This window comes from Halichoeres trimaculatus, unplaced genomic scaffold, assembly GCF_033239565.1.
Source record: "Halichoeres trimaculatus isolate MK-OKI-2021-1 unplaced genomic scaffold, fHalTri1.1 fHalTri1_scaffold_1, whole genome shotgun sequence".
Classification (NCBI taxonomy): domain Eukaryota; kingdom Metazoa; phylum Chordata; class Actinopteri; order Labriformes; family Labridae; genus Halichoeres; species Halichoeres trimaculatus.
In genome coordinates this window covers 29869578-29884596 of record NW_027437179.1, presented here as the reverse complement: position 1 = coordinate 29884596, position 15019 = coordinate 29869578, and the positions used below count along the sequence as shown (strand labels likewise).

Genomic DNA, 15019 nt, shown 5'->3' with positions numbered 1-15019 from the left:
TCCTAATACATTTTACAATCAAGTGTTTAATGATTAGATAGTGACATATTTGAATCTGTTTGTTAATACAGAGTAATCAGGGTTGTGACAGGGTGAGCAAACCATGCTGCTGAGGCAGTCTGAGGTTAGTGCTGGAGTTAAAAACAAGAAGGCTGTTACACTGTGAGAAAATTATGACTATTGAAAGAAACTGATTTGGTGTAGTTAGTCTTAAGAAACTTGATATAGATGCCTTAGAAAATCTCAAAGCCTTGTTTCAAGGAAGACTGCAACAACTACAACTCACAGTTCCCTCCTGGTGGAGTAGCGTCTCCACTGCAGGTCTCTAATGCAACCAAAGAGATTATTTATTGAGTTGCAGGTCCACAGAAACACTACCCTGTGTCAACACTTCTTCTAGATTAAGAGTCCTCCCTAAATAATTTCATAAACCAGTGTCCACTAACAAATAGAAACATTTTTATTCCCGTGTATGCTGTATTTCATCCAATCACCTCTCATTCTACATGAGATTAAACCATTAAACAAAACAGAGCTGATGAAGCCAAGAGTGTCTTCAGTTACCCAACAGTCAATATGACTGACAGAGAGCAAGTCAAGAGCATATAAGCCATGATATGAAAATCAAGGTTATTTATAAATTCAAAGGGACAGCACATATTAATGAACATTTCAGCTGGCATCTGTGAAAATTCCCCAGAGTTAGCTGTAAGGCTAATTTTCAACTGTGTTCCCCTGCAAGTCATAACAAAGTTCAGAACAAAAGAAACCACAATTCACTAAGCTTTAATATAAATTATATATTATATATATTATAAATGTTATATTTATATATTTAATATAAACTAGTATATTTGAATATTGTTTTTTGGAGTTGAATATGAACAGAAAAGTCTGTAGGATGCTGCCCATTTCAACATGTAGAGTGGTTGTAACATTTGGCAGCTGAAAGAAGGGAGTAAACTTGAAGGTTGTGATTTTTAGAATAGAATAGAATAGAATAGAATAGAATAGAATAGAATAGGATAGAATAGAATATTCTTTATTGATCTCCCTTGGGGGGAATTTTTTTGTCACAGCAGCTCACAAAAAAGTGCAGTAATGCAATAACAATAAAAATAGAATAATGATAATAGAATATAAAATTTGAAATTTGAAGAATATATAGAATATAAGAAGTATAGAAAAGTAGAAAAAAATATTACTATTTACATATTTTGCATTAGCTTTAAATCAGCGACTCAACATGAGATCTTCTGATATGTTTACATATGTCTCTTGGAGATGTCAAACAGAACATTTTCCAAGTTGATATTAATTGTTGAATATTTAAGATTTAATCTCAGAGAGTCTTGTGCATGTGGCTGTCAGATACATGCAAAAAAAACAAACAGAAAACTAAAATGAGAATGTGCATGAATTTTGACATATCAAAATCCAACTGTTCTACTTTTTAGGTGATTAAAAACTCATAAAATTGTACATGGGAGTATCTTTTTGGACATTTTGGCCCATATATTAGCCTCAGCACTGCTAAGTAATAAAGCTTTACAGTGTAGAAACACAATGATATAATAGCAAGTGTTGTATTGAATATAAGCAACAAATGAATGATAGAATATAGTTTGTCAAAGAAAATACATGCAGTCTCACAGATGAGCCACAAGTGGTTGTTAGACACAGTTTGACATCAGTTTCTTTAAGCATGAGGATGTTCTGTCCTTTTTGTTTCATTATTAAAAATGTGAATTTATTTCACAGAGTGGTGAAAAACTTACATATGCCTTCTGCTCCAGGAAACAGTGTCTAGAATTGGAATAATTAAGGGTTACGGTATAAGTGAGTTGTGGCATCTACATCACAGGAAAGTCATAGAAAATGTGTTGTAATTTTTTTGCATTTCCCTCCCATGGCTCTCCCCTCCCCCCCCCCTTCCTCTTTATGTCCCACGCTAATTTTGTGAGGCCAGTTTTGAAATCTTTCCACTGCAGCGTCACAGTTAGAAGTTTCTCCATCATAAGGCAGGCTTAATGGAAGCTTAATTACAGTCTGGCCCCTTTCAGATTCTAATGTTGGAGCTTTGAAGTGGTCTGGGGAGTAAAGACGGATTAGCCAACAGCCTCTTGTTTTCACAAGCAACAAACAGTTTTTTCCGTCCGTCTATAGCAGTGGTGTGCACTGGCTCCCGGCCAGGCTAAATTCCTCCAGTTATTTCAAACTGAGATCTGTCAGGAATTTTCCACCCCGCAGATGGGAATTAATTTTTTAACAGTTCTTTGACATGTTTGGTCGTAGTTTGTGGTTGTTGCATGTGTCTATGTCTGGTTTTCGTGGGTGTTTGGTGTTGTGTGCATAAGCTGGGCTGGGAAACAGAGGTCAGTTCTTCTTTAGTTATTTTTTGTTTGTTTTTGTTTTATATGGCTGCTCAAAAACTGGAAATCTCTTTAGCTATATCTGACGTGTTAACACACACACATGCACACACGCACACACTTACACACTTACACACTTACACACACACTGTATCAGCCCCTTCAGGGTAGGGTCACTACCTTGACTTGGCAGGAAAAGCCTATAAACCTTCTTCCATTGATCGACTGCTCCTCTGTATCTGGCTAACGTTATTCCTCTGCCCTTGAGCCACATACTGCAATTGGAGTGTGTATCCCTGTGTTTGCAATTGTGTGTGTGTATTACACAGTCAGTAAATATGTGTGTGTGGCTGTGCACACGTGTGCACGGCTGCACACTGCAGATTAGGATGAGATCAATGTGTTTGAATGTGTCAAGGTTAGAGGAAGCTGGCAGAACACAATGCCAAAATAGATGGGCTTTCATCCAATAAAAAAAATCTCCCCTTGTTCCCTCCCGCCTTCATTTGTTCCCCCTATACTGTTTTAAGCTGTTTTAAATCTCTACCCTGTTTTCTTTTGCCTGCCCTTCCATCTTGTTTATCCTGTCCACCTTTTCTTTCTTGGGAGTCCAAGTTTCATTTCCTTACAGGGGAAAAAGACCAAAATAAATAAGTTATGTGTATCATATAACAACATTTTTTTCTCAGAATGGAAGATTATTGTGCTAGTAAAAGGAGAATTTAATCAGTGCTTTTAGTGTGTATATGTACAAATATTTTTCATTTTTTAACAACTTTCAGCTCTTTTGATACTTAACAACTTTTTGAGTGTAAAAATAACCCCTCGGATACTTCCTCAAACTGCTTTCTATGTCTTCATACATTAATACACATTTCCTTTCTCTCATCCCTCAGGGCCATCTGGTGCCATCAGATGAGATTTCCGTGTATTACCGCTGCCAACCACAAGGGGAGTACTTGGACTCAGTGATCCAGGCTCACACAGACTTCATCCTGGCCACCACCAAGGCCCCTCTGCTGCCCTTCCCAGCCCCAAAGACTGCCAGTGTCATCATAGAGGAAAAGACTCAGGTATGAAAGGGGAATCATTACATGATGCATGCTGGTGACAAGCAGTATGTAATAGTTCATAGGCTCTTGATTGTTTTATTTTTAGTAATATCAGCATACTACTACAGTGACTTGATAGTATTTGAGGGCTGATATAAGAAGTAAAGTGTATAAAAGGTGAGTGCATGCCTCCCTCTTCTGCTCCTTCATTCTCTCTTTTCTCCTTGTTGCAGCTGAAGGGCTCAGACTTGGAGTTGGTCATCGTAAAGGGATCTTCAGCCCCCAGGGCTCAGCTAAATGGGCCAGCCTGTTCCTACGTGAACCTCAAAGTGATGGTCAACAACAAAGAGCAAGGTAGCACACAAACAAAACATACAAAAATAGAGCTGATAATGGTTAATACTGAGAATCAATCTTTATGAGATGATGAGATTTTAATCTGCCAATTTTCCATAAAATTGGAATAAACATAAAAAGTATGCTCTACGTTTATATGTACAGAAAAAGTTCTGTCTCATTCTGTGCCTGTGAGTCACTCTCCTTAAAATATCCTGTCTGACTGGTTTCTCATCCAGAGGGCGTCGTGCTGTTAGAAAACCCCAAAGGGGATAACAGACTAGGCCTGGACCAGCTGAAGAAAGTGTGCAGAAGCATCTTTGGAACCAACAACACCCAGCTCAGAGTTTTCAACGGTGGCACTGGTAGGAAAAGACAAATGCAGACTTTTATCCTCTTTTTGTGTGACAAACAAATCGCAACGTTAGAAGAGAGAATCTTAAACAGGAGCACTGAGCGAATGTCGCTCATCCTGAAGCCATTTGCTTGCTTTTACCCCGAGTGAACCCTGGAGCTCTTTTAGTTTTGTGAAAAGAAACTTGACTGGGTAAAAATGGTGCCCTAAAACTGTCAGATCATAGTTGTCAGAGACAGGCAGTCAAAAGTGTAGTTGAACACTTGATATAATCAACTGTAAGTGGAATAATTCAAGAGTATTACTTCTACCTGATAAGTTTAGTTAAGTAATTTTAGCTGCCAATTAGGTACCTGATTGGCAGGACCCGGAGGTACCTGAGTCTCAAAACAAGAAACACCACCAACAACAGAATAAGCTGTTTGGCATTGGAAGATTTGGCAATTTTTTTTGTGGGTGCAACCCACATAGTGAGCCCTGCTTCTCACTGCACAAATGCATGTTCCTTACAAATGTGGCACCATTCAAAAAGGAAATAAACAGGCTTTCAAACAGTATATGATTTATTGCTATGAAGTGTTGTTACAAAGAAATAAGTTTATAATAAAAATCTGAGAAAAAAAGCCTTTCTTTTTGGGCTGTGTTTTAGAGAGCTCCTGCTGCTAAAAATGTGTCAAAACACTATAACAGGCCATGCAAGTTCAGCTTATTATCCACTCTGAAACAGCTGTAACCCTCCTGTGTGTGTTTGTGTTTCTATTTGGATTTCATGGCAGAGTTAAACAGCAAAACAGACCTCCAGGCTCTCAACGGAAAAACTTTGACAGTGACCTCAAGCCCTTCCTCTTCTGGCTCCGCCCCCACCTCTGACAACCTCCTGTGTCCTTACGTTAACCTAATGCTCTGCAATGCACAACCAGCAGGTAAGACACACAAAGGGTATGCTAACAGTACTGACAAAGGCTGCCATTACTGTCTTTAATTATAATTGCATCCCCCAGAGAGCCCAATGACAACAATTAATGTGCCCTGCTGACGAGCTTTGTCTGTGTTGTCGAAGCTTCATTTAATTTCATACATGCAACATCATTCTTCTCCAAACAAATCTGTCAGTAACCAATCACCTCAAAAATACAACAGAAGTTAGCATGCTGCTTTAAGTGTTTGAAATATTTGGTGAAGAAAACCTGTTTAATGCCTGTTTTTATTCACTGTTGTGTTTACATCCTTTTTTTTTTTTTTTTATAAATCCACTATTCCTGTCTTAACTATTTAGCAAATATTAAGTTATTGCAGCCAGTAAGCTTAGCACAAATAGGAATGTAAAGGAGTCAGTGTGGCAGGCTCTGTCCAAAGACAGTCTTGGCTGGTGTTTGTGCTGTTTTTGTTTCCTTATATTAAGCTAAGCTAACCACTTGTAGCTTATTGTTAGCACAAAAATATTTACAATAACTTGAAAATGTGGTTGTCAGATACACAAGTCAGCAACATAAATGTAAATACACCACACCCATCTTCTTACTTAAGTTACACAGAGTACTTTTCACCTTCACCCCAACACCCCTCCATCTCTGGATGGATTTGCTAGCCTCCCTTTTCCTCTATCACCAGCTCTATTTGATTCATCATTCCTTCCATTCTGTCTTGATCTTCTTCCAGACCAGGCTTGTTTTTCTAATCCAGGACTTGTGAAAAAGCCTCACTAACCAGCCAATCATTTTTTTAACTTTTAAAGGAAGTAAGTTGATCTGATTAACTTCTCTTTAACACTCCACCTGTCTCCTCCAGAGTGTCAGTCAGGAGACACAGGCACTCTTCTGCTGGTGAACCCTGTGGGCAAGAATGGGCTTGACCACTCGGGTCTGCTGTCTGAAGCTGCCAAGGTGTTCGGCCTTCGCAGCAGACGACTCAGACTCTACCTGGACCAGGATCTCACCCAGGGTAAGCTGAATGGGTGGTGGATATCGAATCCAATTTTGACTTTCAATAGATATACCTTGAATGATGAGTTAACATGTTTTTTAACCTTGGTCATTGAATGTTACACTGGTATAGGGAGTAGATGCCATTGGAGTTTGGAATTCTGGTAATTATATTCTGTTCCCACTTAAACTCAGTCATTTTGTACTATTTCTTTTCAGTAACAGTTTGCCATTAGCCACTGTGAAATAAGCTATTAGAGACTGACTTTCTAGAACAGGGTTAGCATGTTACATATTTATAAGAAGTCATAATTTATTTTTGAACATTTTCTGCTGACTGTGATCAATACAAGGTTTACTCCACAAAATGTTGATATCACAGACCAGAAGAACGTTATGTACCTTATTCAATCAATGTGTTTCAGTTCTGTTGCCTGCTACACTACAGTTAATCTTTAATCTAATGAAATAAAGAGTTTGATGTTTTTCTTTCCCTTTAGTGAACAGATCAGTAAATGGCTTTGCTTTGTGTGCATTAAGGATAAAAACATTACAGCACTCTCCTTAATGCCACTGAGTGAATTAATACCCTTTTCATAACCTTGTTTGACTAAGCACAGGCCTGTCAATTTAAACATCTGAAGAGCTTTGGAAATTGTTCGAAAAAGTTCTGACTATTTAAAGTTGCTGTTTGTTTTTCAGAGCTGCCAGCTGATTCATCAGTGAAATCTCTAGACACCAAAACGCTGTTTGTGAGAGTTCTTCCAACAACCGCTGAAGCATAAATCCAGAAAAGCCATCGTTGGAGCTTTGTGTCAGCACATGCCTCAGATGATCTGCAGGTTCTCTGAAAGAAGTTTTTCCTTTTATTTACCCTTCAAATCTCAACAATAGAAACTCTCAAGTACAGTGTATTCTTGATATATCCTGGAAATTCTGATGCAAAGCAGGTTTGTCTGTCAAATTCACAACTTTCATCTGGAGTTATCATTCTTGAAAACTTTTGGGACAACTTCAGACAAAAATCAGCTTTAAGATGTCTTGAGATTGTCATGTATTTGAGCATGCAATGATGGCTTTAATTAATCTTCACATTTGGCCCCATTATATAACACTTTTCTCACTGTTACACTTTCTTTACTGCATCTTTAATTTGTCACTAGTTATAGTGAGTGGTAGTCTGCCTCACTCATCTTGGACAGATGCACTTCAGTAAGAGGAAGATAACTCATATGGAGCTCACAGCTGAGTAAACCTGCTGGATAGGTATGTTAAAAAGCCAGTTCTAAAAACTAGGAATTGTCTGATGGATGGAAAACCAAACACCAAACTCTTCTGGAAACACAAATTCCAGGGAACTGTCTAACCTGTCTACCTGTCACAATTGCCGATGGGTGATTTTCTTTCTCATGTAAATTAGGGAAATTATGCAAGCTACATCCCTTCAAGGCTTATTTGAGGTGAGCTTAGTCCAAAGTAATTATTGCTGCGGCTCATTATTAGGAAACCAATTTGGTCCATTGTGCTTACACTCGTTTTTGAATTTGACAGATAAACCCATTCTGCTCAATGCATTGGGAATCCTTTGACAGTTGTCAAGGCATTTAAAAAGTAAAATGGACTTACCTACAGGACAAAATGTGTCATGAAAAGAGCAACACGTGGAGGATGGTCTATTTTAAGTGTCAAACTGAATAAATCAAAGGTGAATAAGACTCAGCATGTTTTTCTTTCTGCTTACTCTGACATCATGTCCGTGGGACCCAGCAAACTGAATTAGCTCCTATTGTGGAAGAAATGTTTTCCTTTCTTCTATTTTAGACATTTTGACTGACTCATGCGGCTCTTCATAATTGGAAAGGCAAGGAACCAGAACTGTGAAAAGGATTAAAATTCCTGCTGTAGCAAAAATTTAAATTTAAATGGCCATTTTGACACATTTTATTTTATACAGAGTGCATATGATTAGCCTTGGAACAGGAGAAAGGAGCTGGCCTGACTGCGAATTTAATCAAATTGTCCAGTTATTTAAGCACTTAAATGAACTGGATTCAGTATGTTAATTATGAGCATTAAGGAGCTTGGAGGTGGATTTTGTGAGCTATGGTCCAGTCTGTTTCAAGTCTTTGTTTAGCTAGCAAGGCTATCGAGCTGCTAGCTCAAATCTGCCAGCAGATGGAGTGGCATTTCCAAAATTTCAAACCATTAATGAAAATCTGTAACAAAATTAATGCAGTACAAATGAGTGGCGGAGGAGGCTAAAGCACAATCTTGATTGCAATCAAATTAATACCTTCAAATTCAATGTTTGAAGAGATGTCACTATGAAATGAAATTTGAAAAAAGGTGACGCGGCTGTGTCTAGTTTTTCCACAGTTTCTAGCTAATCTTTAATGAGCTTTAATAAAGCAGCTTATCTGTTACTACATAGCAGCAGCAAAGTAAAAATCATGCTTTTCTAGCTAGAAATAAAACTTTGTGATGGAATTTTTCTCCTTTACCAGAAGCACGGTAGAGTTGATTTTTTTTTTCAACAACAAACAGGCTCCATGTTTCCATTCAGTGTGATGAACAGTGTCCTATGATATGGGTAATGCTAACCTGCCATCCAAGGAAGGAAGGGGGCAATTAATCTTCCTGTGGATCTTTGTGTAACTCATTTGCCATTGTAGGTTGAAGTAAACTTTATTATCCCTGCAGGTAATCTGTTTTACAGCCAAAAAAGAAGGGGAGCACTAAATTTCATGAACGCAATGAGCACTAAGATGCTCACAGAGTGAAAAAAGAGAGAGAAAAGAGGGTGAGTCATAATGAGCTGTAATAATTAGTGTACATGAAACCTTTTACACAACAAACCTGCATCTGAAAAAAATAGATTTCCTGTATGTATGAGCCAGAATAATGAAGAGGTAAATGACTGGCAGTTCATGTATCCTACAGCTGGGGGCGCTGAAGCAGATAATTCTTTTCTCTTTTGGGACTTTGATCACAGTCTATAAGTTGACTTCTAATTGATATATATGAAAAAAAATTATAACAGAAATGGTCCATAACTCTTGTAATTTTAATTGCCAAAGTGCTTTCTACAGGGTGCTACACCATGAGGACCAGCACAGTATACCAATGTAATTCACAGCCCCTTTAATGGAAGGCACAAACGACAGTAAAGACATCAGAAAACGTCTATTTTCTTATTGCAGTTAAAGAAAAAGTTAACCCTGATTAAATAAGATATACTCAAATGTAAAAGAGTAAATTACTCAATTTCAATAATGTAAATGCAGGATGTCAGGACTTTGATTCATACATTTCTTTTTGTCTAGCAGTAAAACTAAATGTAAAAAGTTACTTATGAGTGTGTAGTTTTGCTTGTGATTGGACAAAAAGTGTAATATTTTTGGTACTCAATATGACCCATTGAAGGGAATAAAGAGGGACAAAATGAAAACTGTCAAACACTTTGAGAAGACTGGAACAGGATTTCACTCTCCATCTATGAATTTGTACATCTCTATTGTTAGTGTCACTTCAGTGTGATGATTTTATCCCCCCTCCAGGGCAGAGCAGCATGCAGCTCCACTGCTTAAATATTAAGCACACAGCTCTGTCTCATCTTCCTCTCATCCATCTCGCTCCCATCTGCTCCTGCTGCTTCATTTGTACCTCTGCACACCCTGACCAAGGTAAGAGAGCAGCTTTGTGACCCATCTGCTTATCGACTTCACAGAAATACAGTACGCAGTATGAGTGAAGTGAATATGATCCAAGTCATCCAGCCTTACGACGGACAACACAGCTCATTACGCTGTGCTGCGTTGACAGCCAGCCAAAATAAAGTTTAGTATCTGTGCGGGATAAGGAAGGGTGTGCTTTTGATAATATACATTTGCCAATAGAGGCAGTTCCCGGCTAACTCGGACAACCTGGCAACACGTGTATGCTGTGTAATGGAAAAATCTAAATCTCTGCCAGTAAATCAATTTTCAGCACCCTGTGTGTGGCCCACTGCAGAATGACAGCAGACACAAACAACTAGCTACACTATAAGAGCAGGGAGAAAGGCTTATGTGGGATGTGAAAGATAACACAACTATTACCTTGTTAATAATACAAAATGATTTTATAACATTGGTAATACCTTGTAGGTAAAACCCACAAAAACTAAGTTAATTAAGTGTCACTGCGTCACTTTATCATTCCAGTGGAGTGATGTGTAAACCCAAAGCTTAACATTATCTTGTTGATGTTTTAATTTGAATACTTCTATTTTAGCAATAAATTTTGTAAATCCAAAGTGGTAAAATTATTCTTTTTTTGATTTAACTTTGAAAGTATATGAGGTGCTTGTTACAAAAGCCCCAAAGTCCTGCAAAATATTCAGGGCATTTAATGAAGACTGAGGTTCTGGGCAGCACAGGTCGGGGTGTTGTTTTCCCACTGCTATCTTTATTTGAAGAAGAAACACAACAGTTGGAAGTCTGGAAAGGATTTTGTCATGTAAAAACTGAACAAAAGATAATATTCCCTCACCTGGTCAGTAGAATGATGGGAAATAAAGAAACGTGTCAAATAAGGGTGTTTTTATTTATTAAAATTCACTTGAAGTTAGCTTAAAAGCTAGCACTCATGAGCTAAATTTTATATTAGGTCACCAAAACAGGCCAGGTTTTACGTGGTTAGCATACTGCATTACATGTATGACCAAAGAGCAGGGCAAACCACTGGCTAGACACCAAAGAAGAAATACTTGTGCTTTCTCTTTAAAATAAAATAAAAATAAAAAAATCTTATTTTATTTCTAGAAAAATATTTGTGTTTTCATTTTTGGCTTTGCATTATTTTCTTTTGGTGTTTGCGAGATATCTTCTTCGTTTTTGTTTTCACTTGTGTTTTGCACTTAAGGGCCACCTTAGCCAACGAATAAATTGTTGCACACTGCAAACAGTCTGACTCACTCTGATAGTAACTTTCCCCTCTGCTCAGCTAGCTGAATAGTTAGCTGAACTAATTGTTAAACCAAGAAAGTAAATGTGAAACACTGCCTCCTTTTAAATTAACCGATATTATAAGTTAATGTGGGAATTCTGATAATATTTCACATCATCAGCGCTTTTCATTTAGTGTCTTTTATGAACCGTGCGCCAAAACTGACTGCTCAGCGCCAACACTCGGACGTGCGTCGTGATTGGCAGAGAGGCACAACGTCCCTGCTGCTGCTCGATCCCCTGATCTTCTAAATGCGGCAACTATCTTCATCCTGATGCGCCCGCTCCCCCGCCACCATCACCGTCATCACCTCCTCCTCCTCCTATTCCTTCTGGAGCAGCCGAAACAGGTAGGACCCTTCACTGATTCGGCCAAATTCGCACAGATCCTGCTGGGTTACAATGAGACACGGTCCTTTGCGTCGCAGTTCCCGCCTCTCTGTTTTAGTTTCTAGTGTGATTGTAAGGTGCAGAGTCGATGATAATGGGAGATGTCCTGGCATCTGTTGTGAGATGCGTCGGCAGGACTGACACACTGTTGCTACCCATTCTGCCGGCTGTGTTTCCACGGAGACTGTGCAGCAAGCACACAGTGGTACAAAAGTGATGGAGAATACAAACCAGCTGGTTGTCAGTACACTTTTACTTTATAGACGTATTCTGCACCGGGATCACGAGGACACGGTTTTAGAGTAGCCGTGTCCTTGATGATATAAAGGGTGACCTCTTTTTTTCTCTTTTTGTAACTTCCTCACAAGCAACCACTTAAAATATGACAATCACTGCAGATTGAAAGTATGCCATAGAACTCTGAAAACTCTTCTGTTTCTATTTCTGTTTCTTAACTTAAGCCTTTTTATCCTAAGCAGGAATAGTGGCTGTAACCCAAAAGTTAAATTAGGAAAACACAAAAGCTGGAGTTGATATTGTAAATGTCCTTTTTCTTAGCAGTATGCTGCACTTTTACAACAGGTATTCATGTTGCAATTAAGAGGGGAGTTATGTCATATCTTTGTGAGGGTTGAAGGAAACACAAAAGCTGGAGAACCCAGGTGCTGATTTGAACAAACACGGGTTTATTAACCGAAACTCAAAAGATCCAAGACTCTGCAAACTTAAGAAATTTAAAAGCCAAAGCACTACACTGTAAAAATTATTAGGCTAGTTAAACTTAAGATATTAAGTTCAATTGCTGCCTTAAAAAGATAAGTAAATCCAACTTTGAGTAAAGCTTCATTTCAACTCAGATAGGTGAGTTAAAAAAGTTGCTTAATTCATAATCATTTACTGTTTGAACTGGATACTCTGAGTCTAAATAACTCACTACTTAACATAATATATTACCAATAACTAACTTTCTCCTGTTAAAGAAACCTACAGTATGAAGTTATTTCAACTCAGGAATTTCAGTTATACTAGTTGTCAACTCATACATTTTTAGTGTTTGCACTCGATCCTCTGTGTTAAAACGACCAATTATATTACATTATCTATTTAACAAAATTTGCTTTTTCTTGTTATATGAACATACAGATACACACTGTTTCAACATACTGTTTTCAGTGTAACTAACTGAGTATAGTCATACCAAATTCCTTTTCAAGTTATATTAACTCGTGTTTTTAAGGCAGCAATTGAACTTAAAACTGCAAATCAAGTGGACTAATGCTTTCAATTTATATATCCTATATTGATTAATAATGGCAAGTTCACAGTTTCCTTAACACTTACACTTAATACACTTACAACTTGACTTCAAACACATTTATTTGAATTACTTCAACTTAGTTTTGTTTTCTAACAAATACAACTTTAGCATATTACAAACCTAAAACTCCCTACCTTCCTTCTACCATCCTTTCCATTCTTCCTAACAGAAGGGTTAAAGAAAATTAGATGGCATTTCATGTTGAAGTGTTATACTATTAATAAAAAAAATAAACAAAATACATCTGCAAGAGCACAGAATCATCAATACCATCAAGTTGGTTATAAATAGTTCTTTTTAAACAGTGCTGAAGTAGCTAAAATTTTACCAAGTGCATTTAACATTCATAGAACATGTTTTTTGCTAAAAACTATAGCATAAATCAAAGAACAAAGCACATCTGAGACCCTCATCTCATGAAGAAAAACAAAATGAAGAAATGATTTTTCACAGTACAAAAGCACAGAACCATCACAACCGTCAAGTGGATTATCAACAGTGCTTTAAATTCTAAGGATGCTAAAACTTTACCAACTGCATTTAACATTCGTTAAACATGTTTTGTGCTAAATAAAATTGCTTATACAGTTTCAAAGAGTTAGAGCAGAGCACATCTGAGACCCTCATCTCAGTCAGAACATCAAAATGGAACGTTTTTCTCACAGCTCAGAAGTGCAGCTCAATTCTGAAGGTTTTGTTTCCACATGAGAAACTACTGTCTAAACAGAGGACCGAAGTTACAGTTTGTACCTCAAGATTTGTTTGTTTCTCAGTCCTTGTACTCTGGCAGAGGCTTGATCTGGTTTGACCTCCATCACCACTCTGGATGAACTCAAAGTAGTACTTCATGGCAAATGGACACTCGAGATTCACACAGTAGATGATGCCCATTAGCAGGGCAAAGCCCTGTGCCACATCTTTAATGTTGTGAAGCACGATGGCCTCCTAAACCACCACTGCCACACTGAAGATCTCAGCTGGAATAGCCCCTCGTTCGTCTTCGTAGCCTATCAGGATTCCAAGCTGCATCCCCCTCATGGCTTCATCCAGGTTCTCAGCATGGGCCTAGAAGGACAGAAATAAAGTTTAGCCCTTTTTATCCACAAGTACCTCAGCTTTACAACATTATATCAACATTAAAGGTGAAGCAGGACATAGTAATGGAACAGAAGCAGATCACTAAACTGTTGAGGATGGGGCTAACAACAGTAAATACACATTTGATAAAAATGTTAAAACCAGTCGAAAATTTGTATTAATTAACATATTACACTGTTACTGTTGGATCTTAGAAAGGCTGTAATTAAAGTTTCAAAATGCAAAAAGAAGAAATGGGAGTGATAAAAAAAAAAAAAAAAAAACACTGAACAATTTATTGCAAACTTATTTTTTGTCTCGCTCCTATTTCTTCTTTCTGCATTTTGAAGCTTGATTTAGAACCTTTTTCAAGATCCAAAAGGGCAAAAAAGAAATTCCTGCAATTTTACAAATTAAAATTATGCTCAAGTGTGTATTCTAGCCCATTCAGTAATACAAAAAAAGTATTGTCCGTTCAAGTGAATACTGCATTTTAATATTTTCAAATTTAAAAAGACTATTCTTACATCACACATCCTGATGACATTTGATGGAACTTCGCCTGATATGTAGTATGGCAGACCAAGCAGAAAAGCAGCCCTTCTTTTCTCATTTGTGTCCTTTGAAAAAAGAAACATGAAGTAAGATGAAAATGTTATAACAAATAAAGATGGTGCCTAGTTTTCGAGTCCACTTACATCTCTGCCAGGACAGTCCAAAATTTCTTTTAGTGACTGCTTTTTTCCAGACTTAGTTGCCGTTTTGTACAATTCCAGAATTCTTGGGACCAGATCATCAAGTCCTTTGAGAAAAGATTCCAGGAGGTCTACAGTGACAATCCTCTTGAATTCTGCCATAATCTGAGGAGACAGACAAAAAAAAAAAACAGACCTTTTTTTCTCAGTAGGAGAGTTCAGTGTCCAACATAACATGATTAACACTTCAGGACTTCACATCCACAGAGAAGAAAGAAGGAAAGAGAGAGAAAGGGGGTATGAAAGAAGGGAGGAGAAAGAAAGGTGAGAAAGGAAGAAGATTAGAGGAAATAAGGGAGGAGGAGGAGAAAGGAAAGAGAGGTTAGGGAGTAAGTTAGGGAGAGAGGAAATGAGTGAGGGAAGAAAGGAAGAAGAAAGAAGAGGGAAGAAAGGAGGAAGAAAGAAGTAAGGGAGGAAAGGTTAAAATGCTTTGTGGAGTACAAGTGCAGCCATTTGA

General features: G+C 37.8%; 2 protein-coding genes across 4 annotated transcripts in view; both read left to right on the top strand.

Moving 5' to 3' along the window:
* iars1 (isoleucyl-tRNA synthetase 1) overlaps window positions 1-7747 on the top strand; it is a 58985-nt gene extending 51238 nt beyond the window's left edge. For all 3 annotated transcript variants that reach the window (XM_074673873.1, XM_074673881.1, XM_074673890.1), the window contains exons 29-34: window positions 3269-3445; window positions 3658-3778; window positions 4000-4125; window positions 4892-5038; window positions 5904-6056; window positions 6740-7747. In XM_074673873.1, the coding sequence (XP_074529974.1) occupies window positions 3269-3445; window positions 3658-3778; window positions 4000-4125; window positions 4892-5038; window positions 5904-6056; window positions 6740-6822 (807 nt within the window). In that variant the 3' untranslated portion in view covers window positions 6823-7747. The remainder of the gene's footprint in view (window positions 1-3268; window positions 3446-3657; window positions 3779-3999; window positions 4126-4891; window positions 5039-5903; window positions 6057-6739) is intronic.
* A 3486-nt stretch (window positions 7748-11233) lies between these two features.
* Window positions 11234-15019, top strand: part of atp2b2 (ATPase plasma membrane Ca2+ transporting 2) — a 141477-nt gene continuing 137691 nt past the window's right edge. Inside the window, exon 1 of the mRNA XM_074678874.1 lies at window positions 11234-11372. The gene's annotated coding sequence lies outside the window, so the exon portion shown is untranslated. The remainder of the gene's footprint in view (window positions 11373-15019) is intronic.